The sequence below is a fragment of the Scyliorhinus canicula genome, chromosome 6, assembly GCF_902713615.1.
Source record: "Scyliorhinus canicula chromosome 6, sScyCan1.1, whole genome shotgun sequence".
Classification (NCBI taxonomy): domain Eukaryota; kingdom Metazoa; phylum Chordata; class Chondrichthyes; order Carcharhiniformes; family Scyliorhinidae; genus Scyliorhinus; species Scyliorhinus canicula.
Window position 1 is genome coordinate 127,342,912 of NC_052151.1, and position 23,962 is coordinate 127,366,873.

At 43.0% G+C, this 23,962-nt stretch overlaps 1 protein-coding gene across 3 annotated transcripts in view; it reads left to right on the plus strand.

The window, feature by feature from the left end:
• Positions 1–20,732, plus strand: part of agbl5 (ATP/GTP binding protein-like 5) — a 159,389-nt gene extending 138,657 nt beyond the window's left edge. For 2 of the 3 annotated variants that reach the window (XM_038800111.1, XM_038800110.1), the window contains exons 16-18: positions 7,177–7,295; positions 14,964–15,059; positions 17,529–20,732. In XM_038800111.1, the coding sequence (XP_038656039.1) occupies positions 7,177–7,295; positions 14,964–15,035 (191 nt within the window). In that variant the 3' untranslated portion in view covers positions 15,036–15,059; positions 17,529–20,732. The remainder of the gene's footprint in view (positions 1–7,176; positions 7,296–14,963; positions 15,060–17,528) is intronic. The other variant, XR_005460999.1, reaches the window with a different exon arrangement.
• The last annotated feature ends 3,230 nt before the right edge of the window (positions 20,733–23,962 follow it).

Below are 23,962 nucleotides of genomic sequence, written 5' to 3' on the forward strand. Positions count from 1 at the left end.
TCTTCTGCACTGTATTATTCTGTGATTCATTCCTACTTGCCCTCTTGAACCGCTGCAGTCCCTGAGGTGTAGGTACACACAAAGTGCTGTTAGGAAGGGAATTCCAGGGTTTTGTCTCAGCGACAATGAAGTAACAGCGATACATTTCCAAGTTGGGGTGGTGAATGACTTGGAGGGGAACCTCCAGGTGATGGTGTTCCCATGTGGTGGGGTTCCCATGTACCTGCTGCTCTTGTCATTCTAGATGGTAGTGGTCATGGGTTTGGAACGTGCTGCCTAAGGAACGTTGGCGAGTTCCTGCAATGCATCTTGTAGATGGTACACACTGCAGCTCCTGTTCATCGGTGGTGGAGGGATTGAATGTAAGTGGAATGGGGAGCAATCAAGCGGCTGCTTCGTCCTGGATGGTGTTGAGCTTCTTGAATGTTGTTGGAGCTGCACTGATCCAGCCAAGTGGAGAGTATTCTATCACACTCCTGACTTGTGCCTTGTAGATGGTGGACAGGCTTTCGGAGGTCAGGAGGTGAATTACCCGCGAGGATTCCTAGCCTTTGATCTGCCCTAATAGCCACAGTAGTTTTAAAAAAAAATTTATTAAGGCATTTATAATTTTATAATAATAACAGTAAACAGTACAAATACAAATATAAACACAGTGCAAAGACCGTCTCCCTCCCTCACAAGTCCCACCTCCTCTAAACAATAATCTAACTCTCCCCCACCTCTGCCGACAGTTTTCTCCAAAGAAGTCGACAAACGGCTGCCTCTGGACGAACCCTAGCATTGACCCTCTTAGGGCGAACTTTATTTTCTCAAGTCTTGGGGGCTTCGAGTCCCTCCACATTAACAATATCCGTCTCCGGGCTACCAAGGAGGCAAAGGCCAAGATGTCAGCCTCTCTCACTCCCTAGATTCCCGGAACTTCCGACACTCCGAAAATTGCCACCTCTGGACTCAGCACCACCCTTGTTTTTAACACTGTGGACATGACATCTGTAAAACCCTGCCAAAATCCCCTAAGCTTCGGACATGCCCAGAACATGTGGACATGATTTGCTGGCCCACCCGCAGATCTCGCACACCTGTCCTCTATCCCAAAAAACTTGCTCATCCAGACCACCGTGATGTGTGCCTGGTGAACGACGTTAAACTAAATCAGGCTGAGCCTGGCACATGATGAGGACCTGTTGACTCTGCTTAATGCATTCGCCCAAAGACCTGCCTCTATCTCCCCCCCCGCCCCCCCAGCTCATCTTCCCATTTGCACTTTAGCTCCTCTGTCTGCGTTTCCTCCATCTCCATGAGTTCTTTATAAATATCCAAAACCTTCCCCTCTCCCACCCCCGTTCTGGAAACTACCCTGTCCTGTATCCTTCGTGGTGGTCAGAAAGGTCGAAACCTGCCTTCGCAAAAAATCCCGTAACTGCAGATATCTGAATCCATTTCCTGCTGGCAGTTCAAATTTCTCCTCTAAATCCTAGGGAAAGCTCCCATCTATAAATAGATCCCCCATCCTCTCAATCCTTGCTCTCCGCCACCTCTGCTCAACCACCGTGGTACAAACCAATGGTTATTGCCGATTGGAGGCCAGACCGATGCTCCCTCTATTCTCATATGCTTCCTCCACTGCCCTCAGACTCTCAGGGCCGACACTACCACCGGGCTTGTAGAGTATCTGGCCAGCAAGAACGGCAGAGGTGCCGTTAACAGTGCCCCCAAACCTGTGTCCTTGCATAATGCCGCCTCTCCTCACTCCCCTACCGACACCCCCCATTACCCACTTCCTAACCATGGCTATATTTTCCGCCCAGTAATAGTTGTTAAAGTTTGACAGCGCCAACCCACCCTACCCTCGGTCACACTCCAGCAACACTTTCTTCACTTGCGGCGTTTTACCCTGCACACAAAATCACCTTGTTTACGCATTAAAAAAAGGTCCTTGGGATAAAGATGGGGAGGCACTGAAAAACAAAGAGAAATCTCGGGAGGACCATCATTTTCACAATCTGTACTCTCCCTGCCAGTGACTGGGAGCATGTCCCACCTTCGACAGTCCTCCTTTATCTGTTCTACTAGCTGGGTCAAATTTAGTTTATGTAACAGCCCCCAGACCCGTGCCACCTGGATTCCCAAATAACGGAAGCTCCCTCCCACCACTCTGAATGGCAGCTCTCCCAATCTCCTCTCCTGCCCCCTTGCTAGGATCGCAAACATCTTGCTTTTCCCCATATTCAATTTGTACCCCGGAAACCGGCCAAATTCCCCTAAAACCCTCAATCTCTCCCATCCCCCCTAATGGGTCGGAAATATACAGGAGCAGGTCGTCGGCATATCGTGAGACCCTGTGTTCTACCCACCCTCGGACCAACCCCTTCCAGTCCCTTGAAGCTCTTAGCGCCATCGCCAGTGGCTCGTTGGCCAAAGCGAACAGCATTGGGGAGAGGGGGCATCCCTGCCTAGTCCCCCAGTGCAATTTAAAATAGTCCGACATCAACCAATTCGTTTGGACCTTCGCCACCCGTGCCTGGTACAACAATCGGACCCAATCAATAAAGCCCCGCCCAAACCCGAAGCGCTCCAACACGTCCAACAGATAGTTCCATTCCTGGTCTTAGACATTTTCTGCATCCATCGTGACCATTATTGGGCTATGGGGATAGGGTGGAAGTGAGGGCTTTAGTGGTTCGGTGCAGATTCGATGGGCCGAATGGCCTCCTGCATAGTATGTTCTATGTTCTACGTCCACCTCCGTCCCCTCTGGGGGAATTATGATCACGTTTAAGAGCCTTCTAACATTGGCCGTTAGCCGTCTGCCCTTAACAAACCCGTCTGGTCCAACCCTCCCAGAAACTGTCTCATCCCTTCCACCCCAGCTGGGGGCTCTAACCCATATAGCCAGCTATAAAAGTCCTTAAACACCCCGTTTACCCCTGCTGGGTCCAAGACCGAATTCCCAGCTCTGTCCTTCACTCTACCTATCTCCCTGGCTGCCTCCCTTTCCCTCAACTGGTGTACAAGGATCCTGCTCGCCTTCTCTCCATACTCGTATATCGTCCCTCTTGTCTTCCTCAGCTGCTCCACCGCATTCCCCATAGACAACAGACCAAACTCCATCTGTAGCTTCCGCCACTCCTCAGACCCAGGTTCTGGTCGATGTGCAGCATGCTGTTCTCCCTCTTGCAGTTCCGTGTCTGCTTGGCCCACTGCAAAATCGCTTCCTTATCCAGGAACCGGTGCACTCGCACCACCATTGCCCTCGGCGGCTTGTTCACACGCGGTCTGCTCGCAAGCGTTCTGTGCGCTCTATCCACTTCCAAGGGTCGAGCAAACACCCCATCATCCATTAACATCTCGAGCATATTCGCCACATAGGCCCTTGCGTCCATTCCCTCGCAGCCCTCAGGAACGCCGACGATCCTCAAGTTCTGTCGACGGGACCTGTTCTCCAGGTCCTCCACCTTCTCCTGCAGCGTTTTCTGCTGATCCTTCATCAGCCCACCTGTAACTCCAGCTCAGTTAGGTGGTCCTCGTGCTCGACCACCTTCTCCTCAACCTTCTGGACCGCCCGACCTTGGGCTTCCAGCCCTTGCTCCACCCGATCGATCGATGCCTTGATCGGCTCTAGACCTTCCTCCTTTTGCTTGGCGAAACCCTCCTGAATAAATTTCATCAGCTGCTCCATTGACCATTGGGCCGCTGAGCCAGTACCCTGCACCTCCGCCATGTTTTTCTGTGCTGTTGGGTTTTACACGTGCCTTCTCTGCTCGATTTTTCCTTCTTACACGACCACTTCTGGTCCATGTCCCCATATACTGGTGTGGGATTCCTCTTCACTGTCCCATCCACTCCTGATATTTCAAACAAAATTTTTTTTTAATCGGGGGAAAAGGTCTAAAAGGTCCGTAACGAGAGGGAGCTACCAAATGTGCGTCCTCCTACTCCATGGTCGCCTCTGGAAGTCTTTATTGCCACAGTATTAATATGGCTAGTCCAGTTCACAGTTTCAGATCATTGGTAACCCCCCAGGATGTTGAATGTGGGGATTCAGCGATGGTTATGCCAAGATTGTCAAGTGGTGATGGTTAGATCCTCTCGTGTAGGAGATGATCATTGGCTGGCACTTGTTTGGAGCGAATATTACTTGCCACTTGTCAACCCAAGCCTGGATATTGTCCAGGTCTTGCTGCATTTGGACATGAACTGCTTCGGTATTTGAGGAGTTGTGAATGGGGCTGGACTTTGTGCAATCATCTGCAAACATCCCTATTTCTGACCTTATGATGGAAGGGAGATCACTGATGAAGCAGCTGAAGATGGTTGAGTCTTGGACACTACTGTGTGGAACCCGTGCAGTGATGTCCTTGAGCTCAGATGATTGACTTCCAACCACCACAACCATCTTCCTTTTTGCACGGTATGACTTCAACCACCGGAGTGTTTTCCCCCTGATTCCCATTGACTCCAGTTTTGCTAGGGCTTCTTGATGCCATACTTGGTCAAATGCTGCCTTGATGTCAAGAGCAGTCATTCTCACTTCAAATCTAGCAATCATGCTCTTTTGTCCATGTTTGAACCAATGCTGTTTTGGGGTCAGGAACTGTGACACTAGTGGAACCCAAACTGAGCATCAGTGAGCAGGTTATTGCTGAGTAATTGCTCTCCCAACTTTGGTACAAGCTCCCAGACATTAGTAAGGAGGACTTTGCAGGGTCAACAGGACTGGGTTTGCCATTGTCCTTTCCGTTGCCTGGGTTGATGCAACTGAGTGGCTTGCTCGGCCATTTCCAGAGGGTATTTAAGAGTCAACCACATTGCAGTAGGTCTGGAGTCACTGTAGGCCAGACCAGGTAAAGGTGGCAGATTTCCTTCCCTAAGAGACATTAGTAAGCCAGATGGGTTTTTACACCAATGGCTGTCATTAAACGTACAATTCCAGATATTTTATTGAGTCTAAATTCTAGCACATTTTATGGTAGGATTCGAACCCGCATCCCAAGATCATTAGCCTGGGTCTCTGGATCACTAGTTCAGCGACAATACCACTATACCACTGCCTCCTTTCTGAGACTGTGCCCCGGTGTCTTAGTGTCCTCCGCCAGGGAAACTACTTCTGTGCCTACTGAATCAAGACACTTCTAGAATCTTTTATATTCCACTGATATCACCTCTCATTCTTCTAAACTCCAGAGAATACAGGCCCAATTTACATAGCCTCTCAGCATAGGACCTTATTCCCAGCAGCCCACCTAGCGAACCTTCAATGGCTCCAATGCAAGTACACCCCTCCTTAAATATGGAGACCTAAAAGTGCATTGTATTCCAGATGTCACCAAAGCCCTATACTATTGAAGCAAGAATTCCTTACCCCCCCAACATCTAAAGGCCAATATGCAATTTTCCGAATTGCTTGCTGTACCTGCCTGCTAACTTTCTGTGCTCTTGATATGAGGTCTCTTTGAACATCGACATTTATAAGTTTCACATCTTTTGAAAATATTCTGGCTTTTCATTTTTACTACCAAAGTGAATAATCTCACACTTCCTCACATTATACTTTTTCCCCACCGATTTAAACTGGCTGCATCTCTTTGCAATCTCTTTTGTGTCCCCATAGTTTGCATTCCCACATAGCTTTGTAAATGGTTACCTGTTGGGATGAAAAGCCCATTTTCTCCACTACATGCTGTTTACTTCCCACTCTCTGTTAAACTCCCACTCTTGTAAATTCCCATTTTTGGATATCGGTTCTCAGTGCACTCTTCTTTAACTCCATTAAGGGCTGTCAGGAATTGAATGTAAAGCCAAGTGGGGAAGATTCATTCATCATTGGTGTCATCTTTGCAATCTGAATCCACTAAGTTTGACTCTGCCTATAGAACTGGGGTAATTCCAAGACTGAACCTGGAAAACTACACAAAGCGGAAGGAGAGCAGAGATGGGACTGCAGCATTGCAGATTGGATTTCTCAACCCAAGTTACCTGCTTGTATCACAAAATTAACCCTAGTGTTCCCTGGCATGTACCCAAATGCGTACAAACATCTAAATGGGACACATGGAGCTGGATCTGACTATACCATCAGTTCCTTTGTAGCTGGAGAAGCATTGGCATCTGATTTTAAGATTCTGGCAAAGGAATCATGATGACTGCAGTTTTCCGTATCTGCAATTAAAGTCACCAGTCTTGCTGAATGAGAATTAAAATGCTGACTTTACAACCCTGTGGTGTCAGGTTTATTCATCCAATCTAGCATGAAGCTCTACCAGCCACATACATAATTAACTTCATGGCCTGAATTTTTCGGATGGCGGGGCTTCCATTCCCACGATCCAAAGAGGTAGGAGGGAACATATCTCTGATGGTGCTGAGTGCTCCACAGCCATTTCATGCTCGTATCAGCATCATCAGTTGGCTGCAGGCGGGAGTCGTGCCCATCACTCGGGAGGAAGACTTGCCTTAGAGAGCTGCCGGGCAATCTGATTGGCTGGCAGGTCTCCAGCCCCTGCAGTGACTAGAGCTGCAGAAGACAGAAGAGGGACTTTAGGAAGATAACTGAGCCCAAATCCCAGGACCGGAAAGTAAGGTAAGTTTAATAACAATCTTTATTGTCACAAGTAGGCTTACATTAACACTGCAATTAAGTTACTGTGAAAAGCCCCTAGTTGCCACATTCCGGCGCCTGTTTGGGTACACAGGGAGAATTCAGAACGTCGCATTCACCGAACAGCACGTCTTTTGGGACTTGTGGGAGGAAACCGGAACATCCGGAGGAAACCCATGCAGACACGGGGAGAAAGTGCAGACTCCGCACAGTGATCCAAGCCAGAAATTGAACCTTGGACCCTGGCACCCTGAAGGTACTGCCAACAGTCGGAAGGGGGCTACAGATGGGGGGTCCTTCCCATCCAAGATCGATGCCCATTCTTTTTCGTCCTCCCCCACACCAGGAAAATCCTTAACTGCCCTTGAGTGACCAATAATTGGAAGATTAGGGATGGATGAAGAGGAAATAAGTAAATCATTCTAAAGATTATTTCAGCAATATTAATTTTCAAAGTTTGGGGTTCAAATATTGAAGAAGTAGCAGCTTGGAAGTCAAATGTTCACAAATGGTTTGCTCTTAATTTGTGCAGGGGTAAGAATCAAAAATAATCAGTGCATTCTCTTTCTTGACAGGTAGCATATTGGATTGTTCTGCAATGACCTTGACTCCATCAGCATTGAAATGTAATTCTGAAGACTCTGTATTCAACATTAACAGTGAAGCAGAAACACAACTGGATATTTCTGAGAAGGTATTTGCATACTTGTCAGCTATGGCTCAGTGGTAACACTCTTGCCTGTGGGTCTGGAAGGTTCTTGGTTCAAGTCCCATTCCAGGGTTTGAGCACAAAATGAAGTTCAGGGGAAGTGCCGCACTGTCTGATGTGTTATCTTTCAAACAAGGCATTCAAACAAGTTGCCATCTTTCTGAGGCGGATATAAAAGATCCCATGTCACTATTTTGAAGCAGTGTAGGGCAGCAATCCCCAGTGTCCTGGCCAATATTTATCCTTCAATCAACATCATAAAAAATGATCATGTGAACACTATCACACTGCAGTTTGTGGGAGTTTGCTTTGCCATGTACCTTACATTACACGGCCGCTACATTTCAAATATACTTAGTTGGCTGCAAAGAATTTTGGTCAAGGAAGGCACTCTATAAATCTTTTGTACAGCACAGGTCAATGCTAAACTGTCTGCAGTAGCACAGTCAAGCTGTTTGCCTCACAAACAGTGAGTTTATTCTTTCGCTATAACCGACATGGAGGTCTACCAGCCAGGTGCTTTATTAGCTTTATCACTTTAGGGCTCCCAGCAGTTCTTTTACTGAAAAATAAATTGTTATTCTTCCTGTATTGCACCATAATAAATTGTGCCAAAAATAGCAACGCTTCTTTTCAAAAGCTTAAATCATCCTTACTTTGGAAGGTTTCACCACAATTAAAAATCAGATTTGAATTGAATCACCAAATTCAATCTTGCTGCAGCATTTCTTCTTTCTTTGTTCCTTTTATACTTAATCATCAGATGCATGCCCAAACAATATAATCGGAAAATAAAGCAGTATTTTTATTTGCACAGAGTGGGTATGCTTTTTCTGTAAAGTTATTTGGGATGCACTGAAAATTGGAGGCCAATATACTGCCCAAGGGCTAATGATTACTCTGTTCTCTCCTTTTTACCTCTGAAACTAGTGAGCCTTGCTGGGGTATGGACTTCATATAGTTATTGTTTTCATGAGCCCAGATTGTGTGGTTCAAGGGACAATTCCCTTCAGGGACAATTTGGCAATGGGAATATTAATGGTGATCTCAGTTCTTTCTTTGCTCAATATCCACACATTGGAAGCGATCAGAAATCCCAAGTGACTGTTACCATCAAAAAGCCTACAGACATTGAGGCATGTTGTACAGTCTATCCCATTGCTGCTAAAATCAAACCAGTTCAACACAGACTTGAAATTAATGGGGTTGTTGGGGGGGGGGGGGGGGGGGGTAGGTGGGGTGCTGTCTTGAACTATGCAGGTCAGTACTTTTTACCCATGTACTTCCCAATGGAGTGTCCCAGATATTTCATGTTTAATGTGTAAGTGCATCTAATTTAGTTAACTGAAATAATATGTTGACTTTTACTACTTTCTGTCCTTTTCAGACGGAATTGATCATTTTAACAATTATTGTAATAAAATTGAATACTTTTGGCTATGGTGAATTGTTTTTGTCTTCTGTCCTGTTGATCATAGTTTCAGAAAGGTTAAAAAGACAGGCTAACTTGCAGAAATTGGTCAGTTTTGGGGGAGGCAGTAGCATAGTGGTATTGTCGCTAGGCTAGTAATCCAGAGACTCAGAGTCATTCTCTGGGGACCTGGGTTCGAATCCCGCCACGGCAGATGGTGAAATTTGAATTCAATTTAAAACATTTGGAATTACAAATCAAATGATGACCATGAAACCGTTGTCGAATTGTGGTAAAAACCCATCTGGTTCACTAATATGTGTGGCACGGTAGCACAGTGGGTAGCACGGTTGCTTCACAGCTCCAGGGTCCCAGGTTCGATTCCTGGCTTGGGTCACTGACTGTGTGGAGCCTGCATGTTCTCCCTGTGTCTGTATGGGTTTCCTCCGGGTGCTCCGGTTTCCTCCCACAAGTCCTGAAAGATGTGCTGATAGGTAATTTGGATATTCTGAATTCTTCCTCTGTGTACCCGAACAAGCGCTGGAATGTGGCTAATAGGGGCTTTTCACAGTAACTTCATTGAAGTGTTAATGTAAGCCTACTTATGACAATAAAGATTACTATTATAATGTCCTTTAAGGAACAAAATCAGCCGCCTTAGGTCCACAATGTGGTTGACTCTTAAATGCCCTCAGGGATGGGCAATTAATGCTGGCCCAGCCAGCAACGCCCACATCCCATTAATTAATTTTTTAAAAACCATGGATGTAACTTGGAGGTTGTTTAGACAGGCTTCTGTTAGTCATGCTTATAGTATTGGCAATTCTCTGGTGATTGGCTGGTTCATTTTGTTCCAAAATACTGTTGAAAACTGGTGATGCATCCAATTGTCACAACTGAATTACTATAGCAACACTTTGTTAGTGCCAAGTAGATCTCTTTTTAAATATATGTTTGATTGGTGGCTGTATACGAGTGAACAAGCACCTTTTTGTAACATGTGAATGATTCACCACTTACTTCAGCTATAAATATTGTCGAAGCTCTGTGGTTTGGGCCTGTTTCTTTACTGAAAGAAATCATGAATGCATGAATGACTTACTGATGAGATCCAAGTGTGAACTGAAGCTTAGATTTGTGCAAATTGATACGCTCTGAACTTTCATCATTGGTTTGATCCAGTTTGGAGTTGAGCATCTCATTCTCTCTGAAAAGATTTATGCTGGCTGCTTGCAATTCTTATTGCATGTGATTGGTGGGCTCAGTGGAAACGGTAGACAGATTCACTACTTTATTACCTTCTTCAACAGAAGAGAAAACAAAAATGACAATCATTGCCAGTGGAATCAAAGAGTGCAGTAAGATCTAGGACCTCTTCCTTCAACAGGTCTTCTGCTTCTGTGGCAACCTGAGTCTCTTGAACTCTGTCCTGAAAGTGCAAACCAAGGTCTAGAGCCTCAGCTAGAAGAGGATGGTCACCATTTTTTTAGTGCGTCCTGTTTCCACCTCTTCTCGCCTGTTTCCAATGGACAAAGATTGGCTCAATCCGTAATAAGACAACTTCAATTTCTGCTGCAGTTTTGAGCTTTCTCAGTCATAGGCACAACTTTGGAAATTCAGTATTCAATATTGCTCCACTGTCATCTATTGATGTCTCACCTTTGCCTCATTTTTGGAAAGACAAATTCCAGAGCATGCTATCGTGCTGAGAAGCGAAATTGGCTGCTTTTGTAAGTTATAAAGAATTTAATTAGTTTATTTTGTCTTCATGCCTAAGGGTTGTAGTGAATTGGCCCTTTACTTTGAGGTCTGTGCCTCCTGGCACTTGTAGCTGTGACCCTAATCCCGGTGTCTATTTTAAATGATGTTCTGGATCCTTGGACTTCCAGCTCAACGGGCCAGAACTGTTTATCGGGATATTTGATTTCTCTTTTGTATAGACAAGCTAAAATGCAATATTTCCAATTTCCTGCACTACAAAATGGTTGGAAGCATGTTCCAGCTTTCTTCCTTTAAATTGTGCTTTAGATCTGCAGAATTATTTAAAATATCTTGGGCGGGATTCTTCGTTGCCCGACGCCGAAATCGGGAACGGTGATCGGGGGGACAATGGCACCCGATGCCAAAATTGCGGCAGGCGCCAGATCGCGATGCTCCACCCCCTCCAAATTGGTGTCATCGAGACACGCGCCACGTGCAGTCGCAAACCCGTTGGAATGTCATTAGCGGGCCCACCCACAATACTCTGCCTCCGATGGGCCGAGTTCCTGACCGCGCGGGCTACGTGTGGTCTCAGCAATCCTGAGCCTGTTGTGGCAGCTATGGAGAGAGAGAGAGAAGGCGTGCGGACAGTGTCCAACACTGCCATACTCGGCTGAGATCCATGCCACTGGCTTGTGAGGGGGGGGGCAGAAAGTGGGCTGTAGGGTCAGGTAGGTGGGTACGTAGTCCCGCACAGCCAGCGCCATCTTTTCCAGGCATGATCGGTGCGTATGTGGGGGATGTAGGCGTACGCGCGGCTGCAGCCTGTCAGCCCTGCGCATGTGGAGCATGGACCCGGCGATTCTCTAACCGTTTTCCACACATTCTGCAGGTGTTTCCCGCGGCACCGGTGCTAGCCCGTCACTGGTAGCAGAATCGGTGCGGGTTTTACACCATGGACCCTCCGTTGGCTTCGACAATGCCTCAGGAATGGCGAATCCAGCCCCTGATCTTGCCACAGAAAAAACTTTTGGCTCCTTCTGTTGGGCATTCTGCACGGCAATGTTGCTTTTTGGTGCTGCATCTGGAAAAAATGTAAATAGTTGGGAGAGTTCTTCCTGCCCCTTCGATGGTGTTGCCAGCCTTTCTCATGGGCTTTTTGCCTGAGCTCCCGATTTTGGGCTTATGTACTGGATCGACCTCGACATCACCCTGAAATACACCCCAATTCTGCTTTGCCACTCTGCTTGCTTTTCAAACTGTTCAGCTTTCCAGAATGTTAAATCCCCACTGGTTTTACAAAAATGGCTTGTTGAGCATGCCGACTACATTGCACTCACAATTTAACTCAATATTTTAAAGATTGTATCTGCAACTGCTGGCCAGTTCTATAAATGTTATTAATAAATGAATTGCTGGATTCATGCAGTCTTTGACTCCTTTGGTTGGGTTGCGCCTGTTCAATGTCAAATTCTTCTTATGCCAGAGGTAATTATAGATGGCCCTCAAAACCTCATAAGCTGCTAAGATCTCCTTAACTCCTTGTCATGCCAGGAAATCATCACCTCTGGCCCCAATTGCATATAAAAGAGTAGTGACCTGGTTTTTGGGCCTCCTCTTGAAAGCCAAAATTTGTTCAGTGCCTTTTAAACTGTTGCCCCCAAAGTGCCCATTGTTGTTCTTGCTGCAGATTCTCAATGTTTTTAAAGGACTGTAGAAGGGGTAGTGGCTGTTCAATGGCTACCAACATTGTGAGTGGTTCGTTCACTGTCCCCTCCCAAGGTATGTTTTATTTTTGTTCCTTTTCCAGATGTTCTTTGGTCTTCACCCATGGATTCCCAAACTGCGGCCTCATCTTTCTTAAACTGCGGCTTATAGCTCTACCACCATGGTTTGTGCTGCCACCATAGTATGGCTTGTTTCCCTTTACTTGTATTGTCTTCTGGCTCAATGAGGTTTCACTTACTCATATGTGACTTGGGGAGAATCAGTATTTTGTTTTTCTTGGAACTATTTATTTTGAACTATTTACATCGAAGACCTCATGGTAAGTACATTGGGCGGGATTCTCTCAGCCCGAGCCGGGCCGGAGAATCCCTGCGACCGAAGCGAATAGCGGTATGCTGACCCGACACCCGCACGCGATTCTCCACAGTGCGGAGAATCAGCGGCACTGACGTGATGTCGGTCGGGGGCCACTCTACATGGCCAGCGCGCCGATTCTCGGCCCGGGATGGGCCGAACGGCCGTCGTGAAAACACCGAGTCCCAGTTCGCGCCGGGATCAGCAACTGGAGCACCGTGAACCGTTCCAGTGTCGTACTGGCCCCTTTTGCAGACCAGAATTAGTCGTCAGGTTGGCCCGTTCACGCCGTCGTAAAACACGATGGCATTTACGACGGTGTGGACACTCTGCCGCAGAAATGAGGCCCCCAGCCAGAGAGGCCAGCCACTTATCGGTGAGAATCCCGCCCATTATTCTCAGACACAGAGTGGTCATCTGACCCTAATGGCATACTTGCATCATCGGAAGCACCATTGCCTAATTGACATTATCATCGATGCTTTATTCTATAACTTAGATGGTCATTCGGACTGTCAAACATGGTCTGAGAGCAACACAGCAGTGGGATGTTTCTCAGGCCTCCTTGAGGCACAGGACATAGTTCTACGAAGCTAGTTACACTTTTTCACCATTTTCCATCCACAAAATGTGCAGGAGAACCATTTTTTGACCTGCATTTTACTGTTTGTAACTATTAGCATATCTCCCATGGCATTGTTCATGGTGTGTATGGTGATGGGACATTTTAAAACAACTCAAATGTAGCCCACATTGCCATGCTGGTAGTTAATACGTAGGTGGCACTAGGGTAAAAACCATTAATTATATAGATGGTGAAAAGCTTCCATACTAAAATTCATTTACAAAGTAATGTGATATGCTCAAAATGATGATTGGACCAAGCTATGTTAATTGGAAAGTGGCTGTTTTATTGTAAATATTATCAAAGTGGGCGGCATGGTGGCACAGTGGTTAGCATTGCTGCCTACGGCGCTGAGGACCCGGGTTCAATCCCAGCCCAGTGTGGCGTTTTCGCATTCTCACCGTGTCTGCTTGGGTTTCACCCCTGCAATCCAAAAATGTGCAGATTACGTGGATTGGCCACGCTAAATTGCCCCTTCATTGGGAAAAAAAAATAATTGGGTACTCTAAAAATGTATTTAATTATCTATGTATTATAGTTGCCAAGTTGACAAAACAAACGAAAAAAAACACAGAAATGGAACAAAGTATCTAATGTACTAGTTTTGGAGATTTCTATTGTCTTTAAGTAGTACCTTGAGTAAGTGGGTTTTTGTTGAGTATACTGTTAAAAACATGTTGTTTAAAATTTCAACATATTTTAAGAAAAAAAATGGATAAATTCCCTGCTTTCCTTTTCCACAACATATTCAGTTTCTGTAACTCGACCATATTCAGACTCCTGCTATGTTTTCATTAGCCACAAATTTTAGACACAAATTGATTGAAGATTGATACAAATGAAAATGCTGCAGCAATGTACGTTAACTCATGTACAGTGCAGAAGGCCATTCAGCCCATCAGGTCTGCACTGACCCTATCCTTGTAGCACCACCTAACTGTTGGACACTGTTGGAGGGAAGAAATGCTCAGTCTTTTCTCGACCGCATGGAGTTGTAAAAGTTGCATTTATTCGGAATTGCTGTGTGCACACAGGAGAGACAAATTCTGCTGCTACCCTTAGCTTGCAAAAGTCAGCTCTGATCATATTCAGAGTTACATGCATATATATTTAAAGTTCTTTCAAAGTTACAAGCAGGCATTGACGTCATCGATTCATTCGCAACAATATAGGTGATCAGTATGCATATTTCCTGGACCCCTTAATGGGAAAACGATCAACTAATACAATGCTGCTTTACAATCTCCAGGATTCTGTTCAACATATTTCCCTTAACCTGAACTCCTTGATAGGGTGTTAATGTGTTTTTATTCCCTGCTCTGGGCTGGACAATGAATCTCCGAGACAGGTTGGAGCCCTGGTTTTGTGACGTGGGTCCCCATACTTATCCGACTGCCCTGTAGGATGATTGGATTATCTCAATTGCCGTTGACTGTTTCTTTGAGGTTCAACATTTTAACCCCTTGCCTCCTGTTTTTTTCCTTGATCTGTGCTGCTATAAACTTGAGACATCTTTTTTATTACTTATATCAATTCTTGTGACACATATAGCAATTTCTTCCACGAACAGACACTAAGTGGCAATTTAGCGTGGCCAATCCACCTAACCTGCACATCTTTGGACTGTGGGATGAAATCGGAGCAGACACGGGAGAACGTATAAACTCCACGCAGACAGTCACTCAAAGTCGGAATTCAACCCAGGTTCCTGCGCTGTGAGGCAGCAGTGCTAACCACTGTGGCAACATGCCACCATTTTAATGTTTGAAGAAAATCATTCGAGTAGTTCTGATTATTAGCATTTCCATAGTAATTCTTGTACCTTTTTCAACAGCTTTCATTGGCGACTGGAACAGAGCAACTTCCCACATATAGACAGATATTTTCATTTTGTACCGATGGCTGACACCATAGCTATACTGTTTCTATGGTTTGTATTGAAACTTTATTGTGTGTATTTTAGGTCGGCCTGAAATGAGTGTGTGTGGTGTCAATTTACCTTTATTTCCATGTGTTTAAATTGGTGTGCGGGCATGCAGCTACTAGCTCAAAGCTAGCATTGTGCCAACATGCCTTCAGTGTTTCCTGAGTCTCATGGGAAATAAGGTTGGGTATTTCGTGCAGCAACCAGGAAAATTTAAAAACACTTTACCAATTCTTAGTGCTGAATATCAGAAATTTCATCAGAAACTGGATTGTTAAGTAACTGACCACACTTGAAACCATTTGTGTCCCATTGAGGAGTAATAGAGCCAATTGTGCAAACTCTGGGTCTCCACCCCCAGCAAGCAGTATTCACTTCCTTGGGTATAGAAGCCAGGAAATTATGATCTGATGATCCTGATTATGTGATATATGCCCCTTTAATTATGCCCTGGGATTTCTCAAAGTATTAGAACCATAAAGAAGTTACAGAGTAGAAGGAGGCCATTTGGCCCATATTGTCCATGCCAGCCCGAGGGCACCTAGGTTCCCTTTCAAATCCCACCTCCCTGCACCCAGTTGATAGCCATGTAGCTTAGAGCAGTTAAGGTGCAGATCCAGGTACTTTTTAAAAATAGTTTAGGGTCTCTGCCACCACACCAACTCGAGCAGCGAATTCCAGGCTCCCACTACACTCTGCGTAAAAAACAGTTCTCCCACATGTCCCCTCTACACCGTCTGCCACTTATCTTGAATCTATGTCCCCTGGTTTTAGAATTCTCCACCAAGGGAAACAATTTTATCCTGTTCATGCTATCTCTTCCCTTGAACACCTCACTTAATTCACTTCTTTGTTCCAAGGAAAATATTCTGAAATAATCTTTCATCATTGTTACACTTTTCTAGTCCTGGCAACATTCTTGTAAACCACCTCTGCACTCTCTCCAGGGCAATTATGTCCTTCCTATAATGTGGTGACCAGAACTGCACACAAAACTCCAGTTGTGGCCTCACCAGTGTTTTATACAATTCCAACAGTATATCTTTACTTTTATATTCTATAACTCTACCAATGAAGGAATTATGCAAGTAAAATTGGTACAAATGTTTCTATTATAATGTTATAGCGTTACAAAAGTTTGGGTTCAGCCAGAACAGAAGGTGAACGTTCCATGTTACAAAATAGGGGAAAGCAGGAAGAAAAGCGGTAGGGTGGTGGTAAGATACATGGCTGAAGTCTAAAGTAGGTTTGATACAAAACCGCATCTTTTTGGTTCGGGAATGAAATGGATAAAGGGTTCTATAGACAAATTAGGCATAAATGGAAGCAAGAGGGAGTGTAGGATATAAGAAATAGGAACAGGAGTAAGCCATGCAGCCTCTCAAGCCTGCTCCCTGTTCAGCTAGGTCATGGCTGAACTTTTACAATAGCTCCACTTTCCCATACTTTTCCCCGTATCCCTTAATTCCTTTAGTGCCCAAAGATCTGCCTTTCTCAGATTTGACTGAGTATTTACAATGTAAGGAGGGCTTTAGTTGTTCACAAAAGACAATGGTAAATGGACAGTACAGAGGCAGAGGGATTGCCATAATGTGTCCAGGACTGCTCTATTAATTAGCATGTTTTTAATTTAGCAGAGAAATAGGCAGTGCTGGATTTAGTTCTGAAGCTTGGCTAATATCAAGGAAACAATGACTATAGTATAATTAAAGTATTTAACTCGAGAAAGCCAATTTTAATTAGCTAGAAGAGGAACTAACCAGTATAATTAGGTAAACTGGCAACAACAATTGACAGGTAAAAACCATGCACAAATAAGGGGCGATTGGAATACTGTATGAACATGTCTGGATAGAAGTAAAGGTGTGTTTTTCAAAAAATGATAAGTGAAACAACTTATGTTTTTAAATAAAAGCCATCTAACAAACGTAGAGCCAATAGTACAAAAGAAACTCGACCTACATGTGACCCCAGTCCGACATAAATCGTTCACTGTTAATTCCCTCGGGGAAACTAGGGATTGGCAACGAATACTGCCTTGCTGGTGGTGCCCATACCACACACATTCCAATTGAAATTCCAAATCAACATCTGTGAGTTATCTGAACTTGGGTTATAGGGGTTGCAATAATCAAATTTGCAAATGACACTAAATGAAATGCATGGTTAACAGGGAAGTGGACTGCAAGTAGCTTCAGGGAGACATGGACAAATTAGTGTATTGGGCAGATGTCCATTGACAATTTATATGGAGAGAAAAAATGAAAACATATTTACGAAATGATAAAAGCAAGGGGAATAAAGGCATCAGGGTGTTCAGATATAGAAATCTTTGAAATTGAGAGGACATTTTTATAAAGCATATGGTATCCTAAGATTTATTAATAGCTGTACTGAACAAATGCTAAACCTATACAAATCATTGGTTAGGCTACAGGTGGAATATTATGTCTAATTTTGCATCTCCTTCTTTAGGAAGTACGCCACGGTCATGGAGAAGATGTGGAAGAGCATCCACTAAGATGAAACTAAAGATAAGAGAAGGAATGTTTTCATTAGGGCAAAGAAGTTTAAGAGGAGATCAGATACAAATGTTCAATAATATTCCAGTGGGAAATTTAAGTCATAAAGACCTTTAGAAAACAATGGTAAAAACTGAGCCCACAGCAACTTTTAAAAGAGAGTAGACAAATAATTGAAAAATAAAACATTTAAAAGAATATAATGAAAGGGGAAAGCAATAGAACTGAATGCGTACCTCTTTCGGGGGAGTGACACTAGCTTGATGGGCTGACTAGTATCATCAGCTATAAGGTTTTATGATTCTGTAAAATTGAATCCATGTTTGGAAGTCTGACTATTTCAATGTAGCAGGCAGAAAATAAAACCTTAAGTGCGCATATGCTAACAAGCAAAGAAGTGCTAATGATCATATTAGAATTGGTGCAAATTGACTTCTCCAAATGAATATATATCATAGTTGGCACTATCACTTATGAAATCTTGAAAAGCAGTCTTGAACAAATTTTAAGCAAACTTTGTAATTTGTGACATTAGCATTTTGTTGTTTCCAGGATTGTTAGCATGATTTCTAATGTAATCCTTTACAACATCCAAAATTAATACAATGCCTGAAATGTGAAAGTTCAACAATGCCACAAAAATACACATTTAGATTCATATGAAATCCTAACACAGTCACAGCAGTGTTGTGCACTAACAAGAGCACTACACTTTTTAAACATTTCAGTGCAGTTTATGATACCCGTTTAAAATTTATCATAAGGTTGATTTTGTTTGGATTACTGGCTCATGTAGTTTGTTTATGGGCATTGCAATGATGCATGTTCACAGACTTTATTAGAAACACTAAAGATATTTATTGATATGAAAACTGTACAGGTGCCAGCAGCTCACCCCACTACCCTAGTACTGACATGTCTTCCGCCTAAGAGAGGACTCCACCCCCTGGGGTGAGTTGCCCACTTTCATTCTTAATTTTAAGAGGGAGATCTGATACAAATGTTCAATAATATTCCCCCAGGCCAGGTAACCCTGTATTGCCTTGAAAGAGACAATCACCACAAACATAAAAGAGAAAATCAAATGCTCTTTTATCTTAAATAGGCTTAATGAGATCTGTGGTGCACTGTACGTTTTTATTTTCTACCACACCAGATCTTTGCAAGAGTTGAGTAAAATGACTTGGAACCAAATGTTTTCCTTATGATGCACTCAAATGCTGATAAACCGCATAATTCTTGCCTGTCCAACAGGGCTCATGAGTTTGGAGATCCAGTGTCAATCTGCTCTGTTTTTCAGTAAATCGCTTTTCATCATTAAACTCTCAGTTCTGAAATATGCCTGCAGGTTAGAGCCGTGACCCTGATTGCTTGGAAACTGGAATTAGCAATAGAGATGAGCATTTTTTTATCTGAGCTGCACTGTGTCAATTGACGTTCTGTGGATGCCCTTACGACGAACCTGTGGTGCACAAGATAACCCCATGATAATTTATTCAGTTAAGTAAATGCCATTAAATATATGTGTCACCACCTTAATTGATTGTAACTGCCGAAAAACTGAAACCTACTTGACTGAAGGATATAAAACTTGATCCCATTGGGCTTCATTGGATTGAGTTTGTGATATCACCACAGCAAGAGACTATGAATAATTTATTTGTATCATGCCTGTTTATGATATCAAATGTTACACAAATTCTGATCTGTAGTCAGTACAACAGGATACAGAATTTCTTGCTCCCTGCCATTTCTGCAGCCTACTAATCCAGTCCCAGCATTGGTTAGGAGCTATGCCTGCATAGCAGCAATTTCAGCCTGAAATATGTTTAGCAACCATAGCAACATTGTAAAGCATCTCATTGCAAATGCTCCTTTTAATCATTTTTTTTTGCAAAAAGAAACCAAGTGCCGACTGGAATGTTTAAAATCATGAATGTTCCAGGTCAGAAACGATCCATTTGGTCCTCCAATTTAGTTTTGTACAAACTGACAGAAAAAATTAAACAATTATTAATCTATGATAATCTATGATTAATCTAGGACAAAGGTTTGGCACAACATCGTGGGCCGAAGGGCCTGTTCTGTGCTGTAATTTTCTCTGTTCTATGTTCTATAATTGTATAGCAATTCATAATGTGTGTGACCAGATCTTTGACTCCTTTACACCTCCTCCAGGTACCAAGCTCGAAGAGGGCGTTGGCTACCATGGATTTCCATTGGCGTAGTTCATGATTATGCCTGGCGAAGTACAGCAGTGGTTTGCAGTTGCCTTCTGCAGTATGGCTGATCAGGAAACACTCCTTCTTTTACATCACCTATGTTATTTCGAACCGTTTGAATGTTTGATTGTTGTTGTTAGCTTTAAAATTTGCATTTGACAAGTTTCTGTAATTTTAACACTATCCTAAATATCTTTGAATCGAGAAGTGGAACACTTGCGAAGTGTAAATATCACACTTGAAGAGAATGTAAAAGATGGTAACTTCTGAGATGGACTTTTGTTCAAAAGATTATTCTGTAACATTTTGTGAATCTAGAGTAATTTTGGAAATGGTTATAATGAAATGTATCTGTAAATATGTTGGGGTACTGTACATCCAAGTTAAAAACGTTTTTGGTATTTATTGTGCGGGCATGGTGTTTCTATCTTTCATCAATCGACCAGTCAACGTAAACTTTAATTGTGCAAATTACATTCACTTGAATCCCTAAATTACTACAAATAATTCTCTATAACAAATTACAGTTGTTGTAATAATATTTCATTGTACTGGTTGGAATTCTCCCATAATTATTTATGACGTAAATACTGTGAGAATTAGTTTAAGATCTGGGTAAAACTAGGCATATTTGAACTTTGTTTCCCCATTTGTGTATTTTGCATATTAATTATTTTATTTGTTTAATATATTTGCACAATTAAACATTTCTGGATACATTTTTGCTGTTGTTACACTTAGATTTTTATAATTGCATCTCCCTCTGCAAATACACTATTTGGCAGGAAATTTGGGGAAATGATTTTATATACTTTGTTTTTCTTTCTAAGAATATGTTTGTGTTTTTCTAGTAATATTTTAGCAAATAGTTCAAAATATTTTTTTTACCTTGTAAAATGTGTATTGGCAAACAATATTGAGCAATGGAAATCAAACTAACTTTTGTAAGTGACTCTTTTCTCCTTCGTACTAGACAGTAATTTGCACTCTTCACCTCTTACAAATGATATGTGTAATCTACAGGTTGTTTAAAGGAACAGTTCACAATATCATGGATGACTATTTATGTCTGGGTAAGGATACCAGCCAAATGAACTGTACAGCTTTTCTAAATTGTTGCTGTCACACACAATTCACCTGTTTAGGAACAAAATGCCAAAGGTTACCATGGTGTTTAAGGGAAGTCCTATCATAGATTGCATTGTTTACAACCACAGTACATCTGCAGACTATGCTTCCCCTGTTAGTACAATTGAATATCAAAAGGGGTTTTGGGTCTCTTTCGATACCATTCTCGTTTTTTTTATTCTCTAGGTTTCTAACTAAATGAAAGAACAGGGTAGGAGACGGTTCCCCAGCTTACCCAGCTATAGCGTAGGTACCGTTAATCACGTTAATTGTGGGTGTACCTGAAAATGGAAATTTAAACTCAATTAACTATTTTTGCTTATTTTAATGTGCAGAATTATGATGCATTTCCACAGCCAAGCATTTGATATTTTTAAGCATTTGACTGAAAGCAATGTTCTGATCAGTGGACTGTTTTTCCTTCTTGAATTAAATATTACACACGCTTACCAAAAAATATCTAATTTCATGTGTTTTGGGAATATAATGTTTAGTTTGGGGATTGAATTTTTATAATGCAAAATAATGAAGCACCTGGTTTGAGATGTTGAAAAACATTTTAAAAATTTAGGGTACCCAACTATTTTTTCCAATTAAGGGGCAATTTAGCGTGGCCAATCCACCTAACCTGCACACCTTTGAGTTGTGGGGATGAAACCCACGCAGACACAGGGAGAATGTGCAAACTCCACACGGAGAGTGACGCAGGGCCAGGATTCGAACCCAGGTCCTCAGCGCCATAATCCCAGTGCTGACCACTGCGCCACGTGCGGAAAACATACCTAAAGTGGTTGTAATTCAAAGGGTAGCCTATGCTTATTGAACAAGATCGAGAGATGGAAAGAAGAATGAACAACTGGTGGTCCTCATTTAGCTTTGAAGTGGAGCCTATGGGTCTGGTAAGATTGCAGTTGTCCCCAATAGAGAGAGAAATTATTCATGTGCATTCTTGAATTGAAGGGATGGTTTGGAGGGCTAAGTTAATTCATTTAAATCTCTCTGAGATATCCCAGGTGTGCCTTGGGGCTAGGTTTTGGGGTTTATATGTCTGATTCCCAAAGCAGCTTTGAGCCAGAGGCTGCAGACCAATAGCAGAGGGCTATCAGAAATCAAGGGTGTTTCATGATTTTGGAGTCACTGAGCAAGGATATGCATGCTTGAGATCGCGAGATGCCCGACAAGATTTGCAGGATCGCCCAGCGGATGCTGGGCTATGGACCCCAAGAAATCACAGACCATGGAGAACAGCAGAGACACTGAGAGAAATCAAAAGAATTCCTGAGAGAAGTGAAGGAACCCTTAAGATCCTATAAAATGCACGGGACTTCTGGGTGGAACTAAAAGTAGAGCAGGGAGCGTTCCCTTGAGTTATTTGGCCTAAAGGAATATGTCAAAGGCATAGAATTTACAGTGCAGAGGAGGCCATTTGGCTAATCAAGTCTGCACCGGCCCTTGGAAAGAGCACCCCACTTAAGCCCAGGCTTCCACTCTATAACCCAGTAACCCCAGCTAACCTTTTTGAACAGTATGGGCAATTTAGCTTGTCCAATCCACCTAACCTGCACTTCTTTGCACTGTGGGAGGAAATTGGAGCACTTGGGAGAAAACCCATGCAAACACAGGGAAAACATGTAGACTAAAACAGACAGTGACCCAAGCCGGGAATCTAACCTGGGACCCTGGAGCTGTGGAGCAACAGTGCTAGCCACTGTGCTGCCGTGCCAGTTTATGAAATGTGGTATTAAGTTTGTGGTGCTTGATTTGTTCAACTCTTGTATACTAAAGGTTTTTGTGTAAAATGTGAAATATTGTGGCATGTTCTTTAAGTTAATCATTGGGAGTTCAAATTTATTTTTATGTTACACTGAGATCATTACACTTTGGTATAAAATTAGTTTGTACAATTGTTTGAATATTTGAAATGAGATATTACTGAGATATGGTGATTTCTTGTATTTATGATTTACAAAAGATAAAAGCAGATTGACTGTCGAGATATGTGGGCAGCACGATGGCACAGTGGTTAGCACTGCTGTCTCAAAGCACCGAGGACCCAGGTTCGATCCCGGCTCCAGGTCACTGTCTGTGTGGAGTTTGCACATTCGGGTTAGGTGGATTGGCCATGCTAAATTGCCCTTAGTGTCCAAAAAGGTAAGTGGTGTTACTGGGTTACGGGGATAGGGTAGATAAGTGGGCTTGAGAACAGTGCTCTTTGTAAGGGTCGGTGCAGACTCGATGGGCCGAATGGCCTCCTGCACTGTAAATTCTATGATTCTCCCCGTGTCTGCGTGAGTCTCACCCCCACAACCCAAAGATGTGCAGGGTAGATGGATTGGCCACGCTTAATTGCCCCTTAATTGGAAATGAAAAGATTTGGGCGCTTATCCATACAGATATACATCTGAAATGCTGTATCCTACAAGCATGTTGACCAAGAGCTGCAAGTGGCATTGAGCTAGAGGACTCTATTTGGGCTATACAATAGGGTGAATGGCCTCTTTCTGTGCTGTACATTTCCGTGACTTCTATTTCAACTCGCTTGAAACATTCAACAGCAAAAGCAAATCAACGTGAAGGGACATAGTTGGACTTTATATTACACCGTAGAGTTTAGCCATCCATTCTGTCTGAAATTTGGGTTTGGTAGTCACTCCGTTCTGTGCCACCGCAGCTAGCTAGATTCTTTATTTGTCCATAGAGTACTGAAACAAGATTAGCCACCTGAAATAGCATCACCTACTTTGTATCAAAATATTGGGGACATTAAAAATCCTTCAATTTAGAGCAGGAACATCCTTACTTTTCGATTGACATTCATAACATTTTTTCACTTTATATTTTTAGCATTTATTTAAACAGTTTAATAAAAATGAAAGATGCCACAGAAATTATGATTTATGTATGTGCCAAATATCCTAATTTACCAATATAAAGGCACATGATTTGTTACAGTTGCAATCTGACAAAGCATGATCAAAGCATGTAGTTTTTCACTGATGTGGTCCTGCTTAGGAATCATTCTTCCAGAATGAGGGGC